Source organism: Zootoca vivipara, chromosome 4, assembly GCF_965207765.1.
Source record: "Zootoca vivipara chromosome 4, rZooViv2.hap1.1, whole genome shotgun sequence".
NCBI lineage: Eukaryota > Metazoa > Chordata > Lepidosauria > Squamata > Lacertidae > Zootoca > Zootoca vivipara.
In genome coordinates this window covers 21,320,570-21,339,397 of record NC_142587.1, presented here as the reverse complement: position 1 = coordinate 21,339,397, position 18,828 = coordinate 21,320,570, and the positions used below count along the sequence as shown (strand labels likewise).

The window sequence follows — 18,828 nt, the reverse complement described above, 5'->3', positions numbered from 1 at the left end:
GACACGACTGGACCTGATGGTCAGGGCCCCCTTTACCTTTACCTATGTGATTTACAACAATGATCCATTGTTATACATGAATACATTTTCTTTCTGGAAAGAGCACTGAGGTTAACTGTGGGGAAGGGAAGAGTTCAGACTGTTTAGTTTTTAGGATTAGAGATTAACCAAACACTAAAAGTGGTATTCAGTTAGGTTTTACACAGAGTAGACCCATTGCAGTTAATGAACATGCCTAAATTGGGGCTACATTTATTTCAATGAGTCTACTCTGAGTAATAATAATAATAATTTATTATTTGCACTCCACCCATCTGACTAGATTGCCCCAGCCACTCTGGGCAGCTACTTAATAGTAAAACTTAGTTTAATATCACCCTACAAACCCATTATCTCTATTTCCCATAAATTTCCCAGGGTTGCTGTTCTATAGGCCAGAGTGCTAATGGCAGAAGAGTTAGGGAAAGCAATAGCTCCACTTCAAATAAAGACATTATACTGCACTGTAGTAACTTTACTGTATTTCATTTTTAACACAGCTATGAAGGCCACTGGTTAATATGTCATGAATACACTGTTGTATCTGGATCATTGGTCTTAATGACAGAAGTATGGAGACTGCAATGCAAAATATCCCGAAAGGATATTTTAACTGAAATCAGCACACAGTTATTGACCCCTATGTTGCAAAGTTAGGAAGATGATTGTATTCTAGGGGCCCAGAAGAAGAAGAAAGCATTTCTGCTTTGGGTTCCCTAGTTACCTTAATCTGTTTGGCTTTAGTTTTTAAAAGTGGGTGTTTTCTTAAATATTTGACCTGTAATTAAAAGAGCATAGGGAAAGAAGAGCCATGCAGATTAGGATGTAATAATAGAGGATCACACAATCTGAAATTTAATGACTTCTTCCGGTTTGCCAGAATGAATGAATGAATAGATCTTGAATTTCGCATTCATTTATTTGCTGTAAATGAAACCATTCAATGTTGCTTTTGAGCAATTATGCCATACTCTGAAAATAATGTGCGTGCATACTAAATAAATAACTCATAGGTGAGTTACCCAATGAAGCAAATGTTTGAGAGCACTCTGTGCTAAAACAAAAGCTTCAGGCTATACAGTCACCCTGCGTGGTGACCAAAGCATATTTTGTGGTGCAGAGAGTTCTTCAAACACTTGCCTGTTATTCAGATTGTGTCTGCACCCTTGTATTGAACTAGGAACTGGAAATAAGAAACTGCTGCTCCTCTGGAGGAAAAAAAGAAATTATTATTATTATTATTATTATTATTATTATTATTATTATTATTATTATTAAAAGTGTTTTGGGCCCTCCATGTCTGAATCAGCTGGATTTGAATGATTCTTTAACCACTTTCTTGTCTCAAAGCTGGGTTAAAGAATAGCGATAGCAATAATCTTCCTTTTCTCTCCAACATTGAAAGTGATGGGGAACACACAGCTTCTAAATTGTGGTAACATAGAGGTAGTGGGAACAGTTGTCGCCTTTTTTTATGGCAGGCCGCTGTGTCTGCAGCTCTTTCCCAGCATTGGCATGCCATGTTAAGTCTGAAGGGAATTTTGATTTTAGATGTATGGATATATATTTGCATTTCCTTTCCTTCTCATCTCATGGTTTTACATCTCACACCTTCCCCATATACAGTATATATCTGCGGACTTAGGATAACACAGTTCACATTACTGGATAAAATGAGGTATAGTGCACTAAAGTTTATACCCTAATAAATGGGTTGTCCTTCAGGGTGCTACAGGACTCTTTGTAAGTTCTGATTATGACTTACGCTTGGCATACAGTCACCAGCACTCCTCAGGGTGCTCAGGGGACCCTTGCCAGAAGAAAATACTACCAGAAATCCTACTGCTCCTGGAAGCTGAAGCCACAGAGAAAGATTTATGTGGGCCATAAATTATGGCTGTAGGTTTTGTTTTTTTAAGCAATTACTCTTTTTGTAAACTGTGGTGAGGTTTTCTTCTACAATCAAGAGCTTTATAAATTTTATTAAATAAATACATGTGCCCCCGCCCCTTGTAAATAGGGATGCAAAGACTGTGCCTTTCTGCAACCCAGAAATATTTTCCAAGAACTTAAGAACCTAAGAGTAGCCTGCTGGATCAGGCCAGTGGCCTGCTTAGTCCAGCATCATGTTCTCGCAGTGGTCAACCACATGCCTAGGGGCCAAAACCAGGGTACAAAACATGAGCACAAAAACACGCTCTCCCCTCCTATGGTTCAAGCATCTGCTGTTCAGAAGCATTGCTGCCTGCAGCTGTGGAGGTAGAGCACAGTCGTCATGGCTGTTTCTCTCTCTCCTCCACGATTTTGTCCAATCCAAGCCATCCAAGCTTGTTGCTATCACCGCTTCCTGAGCGAGCAAATTCCCATAGTTTTGACTATGTGCTGCACATTAAGTGTGTCCTAAACCAGGCATCCCCAAACTTCGGCCCTCCAGATGTTTTGGACTGCAATTCCCATCTTCCCCGACCACTGGTCCTGTTAGCTAGGGAACATGGGAGTTGTAGGCCAAAACATCTGGAGGGCCGCAGTTTGGGGATGCCTGTCCTAAACCTTCCAACACCCAGCTTCGTCCGATTTCCCATGATTTCTATAGTGCTATGAGAGAGGAAGAAACACTTTTCTTTAGCTGCTTACTCCATGCAGTGCATAATTTTATAAACTTCTATCATGCCGCCACTTCCTCGCCTCCCCCCCCCCAAAAAAAAACTAAAAAGACCCAAATGCTGCAAAACTTTCTTCATCGGGGAGTCGTTCCATAACCATTCACCTTGATCGCTTTCCCAACTCTTCAATATCCTTTTTGAGGTGAGGCGCCCAGAACTCTGTACGCAGCACTCCAAAAACGCACCATACATTTTTGTACATCGCGCGGGAAGGGCAGTTTCATGCTCAGTGCCTGCGTGGAAATCTCCATCCGCCGCCTTCACACCTCCAGTTCAGACCTCGGGCAAGCAAGATTCCCACGTTCAGGCTCCGCTCCCCCTCCCCCCCCATTCGCCTCCCCTGCGCCCCACCCCGGTGCTCGATGCGCTCCGCCTTGCAGACGTCAACCTCGCCTCGCCAATGAGCGAGTGCTGCTACTACAGCGGGGCTGGGAGGAGGAGGAAGCCCAGAGAGCCAATGGGCTCGGAGGGATCTTTCGGGAGCGGAGAGGGACGGCGGCTCCTCCCCCGGCCCGGCCCATCCCGCGGCCCCGCGGCTTCAGCAGGAGAGCGCGGATAAGAGTTGCGCGCTCGGGTGGGAGATGCCGCTCGGGCTCCTTCTAGCTGCAGGTAAAGCCAGGGCGGGGCGGGGAGCACGCGCGTGTGTCTGTGTCTGGAGGGGCCCCGAGGAGGGCGCAAGGGCTGGCGGCAGATGGCAAGGGGTCCCTCTGCATGGGAAGAGCCCCTGGGCGCTCTATGCGGCAGGGGAAGCGCCCGGTTCCGCACCCACCTCAAGAGCGCACTCCCAAGACAAAAGGAAGCACACGAGAGGCAAACAAAAGGTGGCTCTCTGGCGAGGGACGGATCCGACCAAGGTCACTTTTTCAGGCACTTGCTCATAACAGCCACAACTCCCTCGTTCTTTTCTTTCTTTCTGCTAGAGTTGTTAGGATCGCCCCCCCCCCCCGCCAGCACCTCTCCCCCGACCCCGATCCTCTGGGCTGGGTCGTTCCAGCCCCATTGCCGTTCCGAGGAGCGCGTTACCAGCCTTGGCTACACTCTGGGTCTGGGGAAATGCAATCCTTAAAACATCTTGCGAGGAAAATCAGCCCTATTAAAGTTAGCGAGACTGGCTTCTGAGTAGGCGTGTATCGGATCAGCTGCACGTTTCCTTTTCACAAGATTACTAGTGGACAATGATGTTCTTTCCCAGCACTGTGTTGAGCCACTTTCGATAATACTGTAGATCCAGAGGGGAAACTGGGATCTTCACCTTGTCTTTTGTCTGCAGTCACAGTGCTTGGCTCTTTTTAAGCACACGAGTTTGGCTTCTTGCTTGGGGAAAGCAGAAGTTCCATGGGTTTTTATTTTAAAGAATGGCCTGCTGTGTTTCTTAAGGTCTGCTGCCTAGTTGTGGATTATTATTATTTTGAAACTCTGCCATTTAAGTGGAAACTGCTGACTGGCAGAGTCTTTACTGTGGGTCTTCCATCTTTCTTCCCAAATTGTGGAAAGAGGGGGGAAAGAACATTTACATGATCGTTTTTAGAGTTTTTGATGACATGCCAGAAAGTGGCACGCAGATTACCCCATGCCCTAAAAGAGCTACAGAACAAAGACAACAGAAGCCAGCAGACAGGATGAAGCATGCAACCCTGTGCATGCTTACTTGGGAATAATTCATATAGAATTTGGTGGGACTTGCTTCTGAGGAAACAGCAGCATAGGATTGCACACCTGTGTTGGGCACAGTGTCATAATTTGTTCCAACAAATTTACCACACTGATGGTGTGTGTTCCACTCTGGAGACCGTCAGAGCTCAGCAAGGAAAGAGGGCAAGATGCATTATATACTTATGTATAAATAGGTTTCTCCCCCTTGTTTTCAGAAGAGATTACTGTACTGTATACTCATTTAGTGCCAATGGTGGGGGGGGGGGCAAAACCAACTTCTGCAACCGGGTCCATTATAGCAATGTTGGAAACTGCTTTCTTTTTTCCTTTAAAAGAACTACAATTCTGTTTTAACAGCCTCCTCTTTCCCACAGCACATCTAGCTATTTATTATTTGGGCTAATAGGTTGGTTTAAAAGCCCAGGGAATTGGAATATTAGCATACTGGGAGGAAGGTTGCTGTTAGCTATTGTATGCCACTTCATGTATTTTTTATAAGTACTTCTGTAGGGGACATTGCTATAGTAACAAGGGCTCAGTTCTGGACTGCATTAATAGCTGCGCACAACAAGTAGGTCCAGTTGGTCTTTCCAGCAAGCACTTTGTTTTTAGTGGGCATCTTTTGCAAGTCCAGTGAGCGACATAATTTCTTTTTTTGTTTCTTCAAGCTAGAAAACAAAATATGAAAAAAAACACATTATGACACATAATGACTTCAAAGATAAATAAAAGAAGAGGAAAACAAACCACTTATGTAGTATGATAAACAGGGAGGTGAGGATAGAGGGTCTAAATTGTGCTCCCTAAAATTTCAAAATTGGGGGTGGGTAGATCTGGTTAAACTTGTTGGTTTTGAAGATGCTAGGCCAGAGGGTAATGGAGATACAGGAAGGAAGGTGAACTTTAGAAAACATTCTGCAGTCAGGCTAAAGGCTCTTTCAGTCTTCCTCTTGTCCCGTGTTGAGAAAGCACAAGTCCAAGTGATTTTCCGCTTGTTATCTGTTATAACTGTAAGATGTAGAAATCCTAACATAACAAATAGCTTCTTGCACAGTGGGCTTCCCCATTCTCAATGTGCTTTGGCACACCCATTTATCAATGAACTTGACATGGCAGGAGACTGGACATGATTTGCACAGATATCTTGTGGGTAACAGTTTTTGGATGCTGCCATTGGAAGATGCCTGAGAACCATGTGGAAGTGCTCTGAACATATTTAGTCTTGTTTTGCTCTTCGTCTTAATTAGGTGTGGGTAGACCCAAATCCACTCCAGAGTTAATCTGGAATAAATAGACTACAGTAATTTCCAGCATGCCTTTTGCATCCAGATATTCCATAACCTGAGTGGATATGAACAGTCATTTGCCAAGTGGTAACATAACCACATACTGCATGTAATAGCATGGTCCTACCAAGCAATGATATAAAAACCACACACCTGTAGCCAGCAGGGAAGCCTTGGGGTCAGCCTTCCCAACTTGGTTCCTCCGGGGGATGGGGCTTGAGAGTCCCAGTTCCCATCAACCCTGAGCATTGACAATCCTGGTTGAAAGTTGTAGTTCCAAACATCTGTAGGGCAAAGGTTTGGGAATGGCTGCTTTGAATGCTGAAAGAAAGTTTGCCGCTTCTCCTCCTTCCCAGACTACTAGCTCACCATAAATAACATGCACCCCTAGGTGTAGGCAGGCTACAAACACTGTGGGTTTTATTTGCAAAAAGGTTGTGCTAGCTGTTTATAAAGATATACATCCTATTTCTTTCAGATTTGCAACCAGCATAATGTTGGCACTCCAAATTTTGGATAAGTATCGTACAGAATGGCACACGCAGACTGTAACCTGGACCATGACATACCACTACTGCCCCTTCCAGCACACTGGGCCAAAGGTTTTGTGGGACTCCTTTCCTTCATCTGCTTTGCGAACAGCTACAATGGAGACTTTGTCTTTGATGACTCTGAAGCTATAATCAATAATAAGGTTGGTGTTTTTCCAGTTGTGGGCCTTACAAGATCAGTGCTTGTAAACAGCCATACACCTAGCAATCTGTGGTGAGTAAGAATCTCCTCCAGCAAAGAGGTAGGGAAAGTTTTACTAGGGTTGCTAAATGCTGGTGGCAAGCACCAGCCTCAAAAAGCTGACTCCCCTGTTGTGATATGTATACATGCACAGTCCAAAAAAGCCAAGAAGTATGCCTTTTCTTGTGATTTATGCAAATTTGGTCAATTAAAACTCATTTAGTTAATCAACTTTTTAAAAAATGGGTGGCAGCCCTAATTTCTAGGAATTACAGGAAAGTTTGTTGTTGTTTTGGCCACAAAACTCATGGGAAGGTAGGTTAGTAACAGGGCCGGCTCTAGGTAGACCCCCGGTTGCGCGGTGAACCAGGGCGCAGGGCCGGCAGGCAGGGTGCTGCGCGGAAACCGTGCTGCGCCCTGCGAGGGCGGGGGCGCCGGAGCGATCTCCGCCCCTCTGCACCAGGGCACGCGACCTGCTCGAGGCGGCCCTGGTTAGTAAAACTCTTTGTGGAATAGCAATCTCTGTGGACCAAATAATATATATCATGACTGTGTACACAGCAGTGTGTTGATGCACACATAGGTCACACAGATCTGATTACCCCCCCCCCATCCACTTTTGTGAGCATTTTCAATTGAACTGTACCTCAGAGTTTCCTATACACACTGATGGTTGGAGCTTAATGGGAAGCATTAGCCCTGGGTGTTGTTTGTGCCCTTTGTTCAATTTGCACTTCCCAGCCTTCCCTGTGTCCCAGAAATCTGAGGTCCATTTTGGGCACGTGCACAGGTATTTGTTTACTTGTGCACATGTTCTCTCTTTTTTAAAAAAATCACCTTGAATTATAAGACTTGTACAAAACAGCAAGTTCAAAAAAAAAATCCCATCTGTGACACCTCAACCCACCAGCAACCCACTGAGATATGTCCCCTCAATGGCAATAGGATAGATGCACCCAAAAAACTTCACCATGCATGTGCAAAAACCCCACTCACACATTGCACTTCAATACGTCTGCATTATCTGCGGGAGTGGGGAAATTCAAATTTAATTGGATGACGACAACATCGCGTGAACGATGTATAAATCAAGCACATATGGGATGCATCAAATCCACTTCAGACTGCCATGTGTCCGCAACCTGTGTTAAAGCTTTACCCTGTGCATGTCTACTCAGAAATAAGGCCCATTGAGTTAAACAAGACTTAACACCCAGGTAAGTGTGACAATTGTGTGTTTGTGTATTTCCTATGAAACCCATAGGGAGGTAAATTAAGACAACTCTTTGTGTGTTTCTAAGACTTGTAGACTTAGGAAGTTGTGCACTATTTTAAAGCTTTACTTGATTAGCTATAATTTGGTAAAGAAAAAAAAGATTAATTGCTGTTCTCCACCTTTATATTTGCAAGGAAAGGATGTTCTGTGAGCAGTGTCTTCTATAGGGCAGTCATGCACTAAAGACCTCTTAGTCACATTTAACTAATCATGTGGATTTTAACCAATCACTTGATTAATGAATTGTTACAATTGGAACACATGCATATGAATAAAACAATACTGCTGAAGAAAAACAGCATATATTAGCCCGGTTTGAACATCACATTAAATTGTATTATAAAACAAACCAGAGGTTAATAGGAAGGAGGAGTGTGTTGCTTCACACTGTTCAGAAGTTCTCATGGCCCTCTTACCTGAGTGCTCGTTGTTGAGCCACAGACAATACAAGCCAGAGTCTGGCTTGTCATGTTGTATGAATCCGAGCTTGTGTAGTTTCTTTCCTCAAAAACAAATGACAGGTGGTAAGCCAAGAGCAAACCTGCTTGTGGTTTGTTTGAGGGAAACAAACCGCATACTTTGGTTTCGACAGCATGACAAACCAGACTCTGGCTTGCTTCATCCACAACACAACAGCAGCAGGAGGGCGAGGAGGAAAAGCGCTGCGGGAACTTTTGAGCATCATTCCACCAACATTCTGCTTGATCACATTAAACAATAGTTTATTTTAATCAATGGTTTAATGTGATGTGCAAACCAGGCTGTTAGTTCTCAGATTATGTGTAGGCATTCCCTTCTGTGTGAGGGTGAAGTGGGATGCCTCTTCAAATATGGCACAGCTACACAGAGATTTTTCCACATTCTAACTATTAAAATTATTTCCTTAAACAAATAAATAAACCAGTGCTGGGTCACCTCTTTAGTTGATCAAAACATTTTTATTCAGTTAATTTAACTCATTAATTAATTGGACACTGTAGCTCTAAAAAGCAAGGAAAAGGCATTAGAATATTCACAAATGCACCCCCAAAATTAGCATTCTTTTTTAAATACTAGCCATGATGGTAGCAGAGTACCAAGCCTTGAAAATATAACTCTGCTTTTAGTCCCAATTTATACATTATGAGTGAAATCTAACAAGGAAAGCATATTGAAATGAAGTGGTGGTGGTGGTGGGGCTTTTCAACAGAAAATAAAAAACAAACTTTTTGAACAAAGAGAAAACTCTTTGAAATGAGAGGAATAATTTTGTTCATCAGTTCTTATCTAAAGAAGGAAAAAGAAAGAAAAAGTGATAACCCTGAGCTAGAGTTGAACCCAACATATTTTTAGAGGTTTGAGTCTCTGCTTGTAGAGCAGCTCGTCATAAAGATATCTCATAGATGTACCTTATTGGCTAGACATCCTGCTTCATGTACATACAGTGGTAAATGTGCAATTTGGATATAGAGCAGTCTTGAGGTTGACATGCACTGTGATCTCAGACACTTCGCTTAATCTTCTTTTAGCAGTTACCTGAGTAACTCAATTATATTCTCGAGGCTGGGGGTGGGATTGAGAGGGAAAATCAGCTAACAATCTTCTTGATGCACTTCTAATTACCTGGAATGGTTTTGAGGGGGGGAAAGAACAAGCAATCATTGCCTTTTCAAAAGGAAGGATGACAGAAAGCTGCTTTGTACCAGGTCAGACCAGCTGACCTGGTACAAAGCAGTTTGGAGATGTGCAGGATTGAGCCTAGAACCTTTTGAAAGCAAAGTTTATGCTCTAACACTGAGTCCACACCCCTTCCTCAATGTTAAATGTAGTCCATTTGAATAACATTCCATAGCAGCACAGGATACTCATTTTAGTATTTCATAATATTTTTTGCTTAACTACTAACACCTCCAAAACATTTTCAAATAAATTGAAAGCTAAACTATCATAAGGGATGTAAGAAAAGCCCTGCTGGATCAGACCAAGGAACTGTCCCATCATTCTGTTTCTGGGAAGACTATAAGCAGAACATGAAAGCAACATGTTTTTGCTCCTTAGCAACCTGTACAGGTGCTTCTAAACCTGAAGGTTGCATGCAGCTATCATGCAAACCCAGGATTGTGATGTGACAATAGAGGTTCTGCAGTGCGGGCTGCATGATGACATTCTTACATTTTTATCATATATTACATTTTTAGAGAGAGGTGGGCTTTAGCCAATGCTAGTCTTACTCAGAGCACATCCATAAAAATTAATGGACTTGACTAATTAATTTCATTGGTTCTACACGGAAGAAGACTGGGTCTTCACATTCCTCTTTAAACTAAACAGCATTTCTCTCACCCATATATTAGAGCAACTTGTTTTGTGGGAAATGTAGGATTGGTTGGCTGCCAGCTTGCAAGGGAATGAGCTGAGGTAGAAGAAATGTTCACTTCATTCAACATATTTGATTCGCTTTTGCTGGGAGCTCCAACAGCTAAAACCATTTTGTAGATCTATCGATTACAGCTAAGCCAGCATTAGATACCACACTGTGATCCTTTTGTGAACTTCCTGTGCTCTTTTCTCCCCTTTATGGTTCCAATGAAAGATCCTCTTCCAGTTGGCCCCATGCCTACCCTGGCATGGAGCAGTCTGTTATTGGATTTTACTGGTGTTCAAGAATCTTCTCCAGATGCTTTCTTGCCATTGTAAGCAGCTCTGTGCTTTGCAAAAAGAAAAAAGAAGTGAAAGAAAACCTGTGTACTGCAGTGATCTGCCTTCTGTGTGTTTAGGAAGGTAAACATTTGAACAAGTAAAGCATTTGAAGCAGAATGCATCTCTGTTACAAGCATTCATTAGAACAATGGTTCTTGCATAAAATGTTACACCCAGCGAAGCAAAGAGGGCTGTTTAAAATCAGATGTTTTCAGAACTGTCAGAGGAGAATGCACCTGACTTTTCAAATCCATGTATGCTGCTTAGAGTTGAGAGGGAAGCGGAATCAATAATTTCTCCCTGCCTCCCCCTTTCCTTACTACTACACTATAATAAAAGTCTATTTTTCAAAGGAAGCTTTCCTCCTAACCTTCTGCAAAGGCCATTGTGACTTGTTTGCTTTTAGTTAGGGCTGATTCACACAACTGTTCCCAGGGCATATGCTCCAACTGTTGCGATTATATGTAAAAATTTGTCCGCCCAGATTGAATGAGGAGGTGATGAAGCTGTCATCTCAGTGGTTCACAGTGGACCATATGCCAATTTACTACATCACTGCAAAGGCTTCTAACAATCTGATTTGGGGCATACCCACTCAGAAGCAAGTACAGTGGCAGCTACAGTCCACAAATGGTGGCTGGGTTTGTTTTCTTGGGTTTTTGGCCCCTCCCCCAATGTAAAATCCAGCTCCACTGCAACAATAAGAAGGATTCAGCAAATGTATTACAGACACAGCACTAAGAGACGTAGGCAACCCCTAGACAACTTTCCCACAGCCTCCCCCCCCCCACTTTTGTCCTGTGCCAAACAAGCAAGCAGCATATAGTTCCATGTCGTGTGGTTAGATTGCGAGGGTGAACATGGTCTGGGCTGTCACGTGTGCTGCGAAGCCCTGCTTTCCTACCTCCTGCTCTTCCTTCTGCTAGTGCTTGGGCTAAGAGGCAAAGCATCTCTCCCAGCCTCCCTGTACAGCTGTTGTGGCTTGTGCACAGGCTGCAGAGTAGTACATCCCATTTTCATGGCCCTCTTCTGCATCCATCTTTGCACCCACTCCTGTACCCACCCTCCTGCTGCTCTAGAATGCCTGTTTCTGAGATGTGCTGCCCTGGGGCCTCCTCCTACCACCAGAACAGGCTTTGTCCCTTTGGGTTGAATCCTAAACACACTTACTAGGGTGTAAGCCTCATTGTGTGCAGTGGGACTTAATTTGGAATAAACACACATAGTATTGTGCTGTCAGGAGTGTGCTCCAGCCCATGAACACTTATGCTACAATGAATGTTTTCAGTCTTTTAAGGTAATATAGGACATTGGGAGAGTTGGCTCTTATTTACGTACTGTGTAAGAGGGTGGATTCAAATAGGCTGATTTGGGGACTGCATTTGCTGACTTAGCTCCATTGACATCTGTTCAGCTCAGTAGAGTGTTATTTCCCTAGGTGGTCATTGGCTCATTTGTCCAGGGCAAATCCTTCCTCCATTTCATAGAATCATAGAATTGCTGAGTTATTTAAACAATTAAAAGATGCAGTGCTAGCTGCCAAGAGGCTAGAATTTAATTTCCAAGTGTTTTTGAACCTTCTGTTTGCTTTCCTTCATTTTTTATTTGCTGAAGATTTTTTTTTAAAGGCTGTGGATCTAAGCTGTGCAAATTATTTCTGTTATAATACTTGAGGCACCGTGTATGGAAATTTTTTATTATTTGCATTCTGTTTTGTGAATGTAATGAGGCTGCCTGCAGTTTTCCATCATGGCTAAAATTTCTATTAGGGAGAACAAATATATTGATTTACTCCTAGTCTTGCAGAGGAATTTGGTGGGAAGAAAGAACCCTTAAATCTACAATGCTGTGTACATTTACCTCTCAAGAAACCCTGTTGAACAGAGTGGGACGTTCTTTTGAGCAAATATGCATAGGATCAAGCTGTATAACTACTCAGTCCCAGGCTTTGTGAAATATAGGAAGTGTGGCCCCCAATAAATTTATTTCACTGTTTTTCTTTGTAATACAGTATCTAAGTCAGGGATGGGGAACTTGTGACCTTCCAGATGGATGTGGTTGGATTCCAATGCCCATCAGCCCTAGGCAGCATGGCCAGTGGCCAAGGATGATGGGAACTGTGGCTCAACAACATCTGGAGGAACATAGGTTCCCCACCTCTGATCTAAGGTATAAGATTTGCAATGGATTTGTGGTGGGGAATTTTTGTGTGTACACTTCCTACTGTGAGGCTGACTCTCAGGCACAACAAATGACGGATACCTAATTACCCCATGGTAGCTACTGACTGACCCAGGTGGCGCTGTGGGCTAAACCACTGAGCCTAGGGCTTGCTGATCAGAAGGTCGGCAGTTTGAATCCCTGTGACGGGGTGAGCTCCCGTTGCTTGGTCCCAGCTCCTGCCAACCTCGCAGTTCGAAAGCACATCAAAATGCAAGTAGATAAATAGGAACTGCTATAGCGGGAAGGTAAACGGCGTTTTCCATGTGCTGCTCTGGTTAGCCAGGAGCGGCTTTGTCATGCTGGCCACATGACCTGGAAGCTATACGCCGGCTCCCTCGGCCAATAATGCGAGATGAGCGCGCAACCCCAGAGTCGGTCACGACTGGACCTAATGGTCAGGGGTCCCTTTACCTTTAGCTACTGACTAGTCAAGCATGGGCTGCATGGTAAATGACAGGCAGGATCTCATTCTTTCCCTAGAATGAGCTGTGAGCTGTTGACTTATGGGGAAACCCAAAGGCGGCTAGCAAAATATTTTGTTGCTAATTGCAAAATCCTGTGCTGGGGCTTCTTTGCTTCAGCAAGGGGCAGTTCTGATGGTGCCTGAACCAAGTCTCAGACTTTGCTCTCATTTCCCAAGTCCTGTAGGTGGGAGCAATGCAGGGAGGCTGTAGCTTGCTGGAGTGAATGCAGAATTTGGAGGGGTAGCAGGACTCTGTCTACCAGCTGGCCTTTCCAGCTCCACCAATTTCACCAATCTTAGGTGAAATTGTGATGCAGTTTCAGGTGCTTCCATCTGCCCAGTTCATGATGCCTCCTTCCTCATGTGCAGAGCATCTGCAGTCTCCCAGTGTGGTGGTGGAATTTCAGGCAGCCCAAGCAAATCCCAACGTCGATTTATTGTTAGCCCTATAACTCTTCCTTCCAAGCAGCACAGAGTGACATTGTATTCTCACAAGCCTGTGAGCGAAGGTTTGATGGAAATCTAGTTTTTATGTTATTGCAGAGGGAACTGCAAGCATTGCTATTCTCACAGTCTGATTTCATTTGGCCACAGTACTGGATGAAATCTTGGATTGCCTGGGGTTGCCTGTAATGCTTCTCCCACCAGTGTCTACAGGGGGCCATTCTAGTATGGAAAGAAACAAAGTGATCACACTGCCTCTGTATAATGTGTCCCACGGGAGCAGTTTTTCAGTGGCCACCATGTTGCTGCGGTGACTGGGTGCATTTACCCAAGGCCACCCAATGAAATTCATATCCAAAACAATATCTGAGTCTCAGATACTGAGATCTATATGCCTAGCACCATAGTCTGCACACAGCATTGGCTCTTGCCTGCATCTGGTCTACAGATGGCCAGGATATCAGTGCAGGTGGAAGATCCCCAAGCATGTGGGCTGGGGGGTTGTGATCTGCTGAGTTAGCACATCTGAACTCAGAAAGAGCCATGCACAGATGCACTCCTGAAAACGTGCACATTCTCAACAGCCATCTCCATTTCTAATTTTCACCCTCAGTCTTGGCAACAAATGCCCTCCCTTCCATCATGATGGTGCATAATGATTTTTTCTCTTGTGCCCCATCAATTTATCTTATTCATGAGTGTGCCACAATTGGGCTGACCTATAAGTTTTGATGTGTCAGAAATAAAATGAAGAATTATTGTTTAGTAGTGTTGTGTGAAAATTAAGAAAGCATCTCAGCAGGGTATTCAAATAGCAGTTGATCATTACTTGCCATCTGTAGTATTTGCATTGTGCTTTCTGTCGTGGTTTGCTGGCGGCGAGAATGGAGGATATGGAGTTGTGCAGCACACAGCCCTGATATTCAAGACAGAGCACAAAGCAAAAATGGCACTGAATCAATAACTGTAGGCTAACTTCCAGTATATGATGTATTGTAATGCTCAAGACAGCTATCCACTCATTAAAGTTGGCTTAATGTTATGAATTCCATTTAATAGGATGCCTGGTTTATAATGAACATAATGAAAAACACTGGCCACTTTTTTGAGATGGAAATGGTGTGCTTTAAAATTTTAAATAAATAATTCCTCCCGCCCATTTTCTCCATGGTAAGCATGGAACATAAGAGCTTAAATGCTACTGTGGTTTACTAGTCAGAATGATGGTTAGAACGATAAAATGGAACGATTTCCATTTTATCTCTATGCTTTATAACAGTGTTTCCCAAACTTGGATCTCCTGAATTTGGACTACAATTCCCATCATCTCTGATCACTGGCCTTGCTAGCTAGGGATGATGGGAGTTATAGTCCAAAAACAGTGGGAAGACCAATGTTTGGGAAACACTGCTTTAAACTGTAAACATTCTTCAAAAGGACAATAACCTCTTTAAAAAATAATATCTCTGACGTAATAGAGTGGTTCTAGGAAATCCAGGTTCAACCCCCACCCCTCCAGCAATGAATCTCAGTAGATGGCCTTGTGGCAGTCACCATTTCTTAGCCTTACCATGGGGTTGGTTTAAGGCCAAAATGAATGGGTAGGCGGGGAACCTTGTAAGTTGCTTTGAGTTCCTTGAGGGGAAATGTGGCATGCCAATGTAGTAGGCAAATCTCTGGGCATACTCATTGCAGAACTGTTCTTGGTTTACCTCTGTTAAAGATTAAGATTTTGACAATGTTATAAACTTGTGTTGTTTCAGGACCTCAGGGCAGAAACCCCACTTGGTGAACTGTGGCATCATGACTTTTGGGGGAGCAAACTCAGAAGCAATACCAGCCATAAATCTTATCGACCGCTTACTGTATTAACTTTCAGGTGAGATGCTGTCAGGCTCTAACTTAAGACATTTAAACCGGGGGGGGGGCCTCTTATGTGCTGCTACTCTACCCATGAAGCCAGCTTCCTGTAACCAAACTCTTATAACTATGTAGGATCACAACATGCGCAGCAGTCCCAAATCTCTTGCAAAGAAAATATCCTGCCATGCTTTTTCCTCCAGGTAGGGACAGGAGGAGTATCACATAGATGTCAAAGGTCACTTCCTGGTTACAGAGGACCATGGATGTGCATCAAGCTAGTTCTTAACAACCAAACGTCACACATCTTGACACACCCACACATCACCATGCCTATTTTTCAATATTTTTAATGAAGGAGTTTTTTTTTTAAATTGAAACAGCTTTGTAGGTCCTCTGAAAATGTATAACCACTTAAGTGAAATGGGAAGTCGTATGATGAGAGTGGGGGATTGAGGAAAGGTACTTGCCATCACACGTAATATAATAAATGACACGTTGTGCTGAAGAAGCAAACCCAAGTGAGTGGTTTTCAAACGGAACACACTGACTGCTTTGGCACACGTTTTCTACTCTTCTATCCTTTAGCGTATAATGGTCTTTATGAACGACTCTCTCCCTTGTTCCCAGTTTAGCATCAAAATGAGCAACAGGGGTGGAGGTGGGTGGGCAGAATGCCCTGGAGGTGGGGAGAGAAAAAGCAGGGATCGTGGCCGGCAGAACTGCATACACTTTTTGCACAGGCCCATCTATTATTCCTGTCTCCTGTGTCAACAGATGGAAGACCAGCACAGAACAACCCCAGAGCATGTGTCTCTGACAGGGAGCAGGTGTGTTGTAAAGGTGTATCCAATTCTCCTTCTCTTCCCTGCCTCCTAAAAAAAATTAAAAAGCATCATGCAGACACCTTACTTTATCCCTCTCTGACTCAATGGGAACATTGAAAGCTGCCTTATAGCAAAGACATCTTCCTACTATTCACACATTGCCCTAGCACTGAAAGAAGTTCTGTAACTGCAGGTGGTATTTAACTAAGTTTTACTTGGTGTAGACCTATTGAAATTAACGTATCTAACTTGCTCATTAATGCTCATTAATTTCAGTGGGCCTGCTCTGGAGTAGAACATAGTTGAATACCACCCTGTGATTTTGAAAGCTCTGGCTTTGAGATATTGCAGAGAAGGGGAAAATGAGTGCATAAAAAAGGAGTTGAGCAAGAAGGAAAGAAAATGGACTGAAAAGGAATGGCTGAATGGAGAAGAGGAGAAGAGCACATTTAGGAGGGAGAGGGAGTTGGCTTCCTATTCTCTTCAGCAACATGTTATTGTTGCTAGGCCCAATGTTAAGGTGTCTACCTGTGTGTGCCCCTCTTCCAGAAGCAGAGCCAAATAATGGCTTCCCAGCAGATGCTCCACTGCCGCTTACCGGGAGAGGTGGGCAAGGCAACAGGAAAGTCAGCAGAGTGCAGGTGCACCAGTGGAACCAATCCAGTGCTCTCACTGGTGTGCCGACTTTTGCATTCTCTCCCCTCTCTCTCCTGGTAAGCAACAATGACTCCCTTGCCTTGTGGCTCCACCCCAAGGGAAGAGCTGCTCCTGCTCTCTTCATAACTTGTTTCCACTGTGCATCGTTCGACACTGCCGTCTTTATGAATACATCCAGATTTATTCAGAATTTATTTTTAAAAAATATTTGTGCATTTTAATCCATTCATTTGTCGTAATTTCTAACTTTGATGTTTCCCCCCTTGTGTAGGATTAATTACCTTTTAGCTGGAGGCTTCAACCCATTGGGCTTTCATGTCGTCAATATAATACTCCATTGTGCTATCTCTGTCTTAATTGTTGATGTCTTCTCAATATTATTGGGTGGGCTGCAGTACACCAGTAAAGGAAGAAGGCTAAACTTTGTCCCCAAATCATCCCTGCTCGCGGCTTTGCTGTTTGCTGTACATCCAGTGCACACTGAATGTGTAAGTACTTAACAATTTAAGTATTAAAAGCTCAAAAACCCAGAGTCCATTAACAATATTTAATCTTCCTTATCCTTTCAAATACATGTATTATGCAATCCATAGGTGTGGGTGTGAATGTATACACACACACACACATTGTGTACATTTGCATGTGCTTTGTATTGATGCAACCATGCTTTTTGTTCTTTTGATTTTTATTTTTATTTGCACATGACTAATCCTAACTTGTGCTAGGAGAAGCCAGTGCTAGGATTTGTGCTAGTGCAGTGGAACTCCTCCCCCCACCTCTCCTTCCTACATGTCCCTGTGCAGCTTCCCTAGATCTGCTCCAGAGAGCTGGGAGAACCCTCATAACAGCATGTGGGGTGATGAAAGGGGAGATAGTTCAATCCGGCAACTCTCTTATGTTTTGTGGGTCTGGTTTTTTGGGGTTTTTTTAGATTTATATTTATATATCTCCTGCTCTTACATAGAGTTTCCAATGGTTTCCCATCTACCCCCATTTAAGCACCTGCTCAGTTTCAGTAAGGTTTATAGCAGGGATTGCCAATGTGATGTCCTCCAGATTTTGCTGGACTACATCTCCCTACATTCTGTGACCCCTGGTCATGTTGACTGGAGTGAAAAAGAATTGGAGTCCAAAAACTTCTCAAGTGCATCACCTTGACTCCCCCTGGATTATCGAATCTGGTGTTCAGTCTACTCACTGGATATCTGCTCTTTTAATAGTTAATTTTGCTTCTACTTCATAAGTTCAGGCACCTCACTTTTCACATTGTAGGTCTTTGGTAAATGAAAGTGAATTTCCATTGAGAATTCTTAATTTTGCAGAAGCGGATATGTTGGGTTTTTTTCTTCTTCAACACCTGATGCATTTAATGGCAGGTTTTGTGGTACAATGATATCAGAGTGTAAAAACATGCAAAATCTGGAGATGATGAAAAGCCAGATCCTTTTGAAATAGCAACTGTATTGATTTTCAACATAAATGACATATTTTGACAAATTATTAGAATCTGTTTCCAGTAGAATAGTCTAGTTTCTTTTGTGCTGGTGGATATAAATGCAAGGAATCTTAGGACTTTTCATATATGAAATGGTTGTAGAAACCATTCTATGTTCTTCATAGGGTTTTCATTTCTCAGCGAGTCTTGGGTTTGGTTCATTAGGTAATATATTTGGCTTGGGCTAAGGAGATATCACTCCAAAATACCCATTCACTAAACAATGGGTTGAAGCTGTAGAAACCATTTTTGTGAGGTGTTTTTTTTCTTGCAAAAACTTTTGCTTTGGAGGGCACAAAAATTTCCACAAGAACCCCTTCTTTCCAGTATTTTGCACATTCCCCTCCGTCCTTGTCCACAGCCATTGTTTCCTGCCCCCCTCTCCTTGTCAGGCCTCTCTTTGTCCCTATGGTGAGTGTTGGGATATGGATCTTGGTGGTCCTCAAGGATCACTTAGGAGAGAGGATAAGGCTCAGGTGACCAATGGCAGGGTAGAGAGGATTTGGGCTCAGAGAGGGAATGCCGTACAGC

General features: G+C 43.3%; 1 protein-coding gene across 1 annotated transcript in view; it reads left to right on the top strand.

Annotated features, from left to right (window-relative positions):
• Positions 1-3,153: 3,153 nt before the first annotated feature.
• The window catches only part of TMTC4 (transmembrane O-mannosyltransferase targeting cadherins 4), a 44,123-nt gene continuing 28,448 nt past the window's right edge, over positions 3,154-18,828 (top strand). Inside the window, exons 1-4 of the mRNA XM_035115161.3 lie at positions 3,154-3,311; positions 6,120-6,335; positions 15,222-15,337; positions 17,074-17,290. Coding sequence (XP_034971052.2) covers positions 6,174-6,335; positions 15,222-15,337; positions 17,074-17,290 — 495 coding nt within the window. The 5' untranslated portion in view covers positions 3,154-3,311; positions 6,120-6,173. The remainder of the gene's footprint in view (positions 3,312-6,119; positions 6,336-15,221; positions 15,338-17,073; positions 17,291-18,828) is intronic.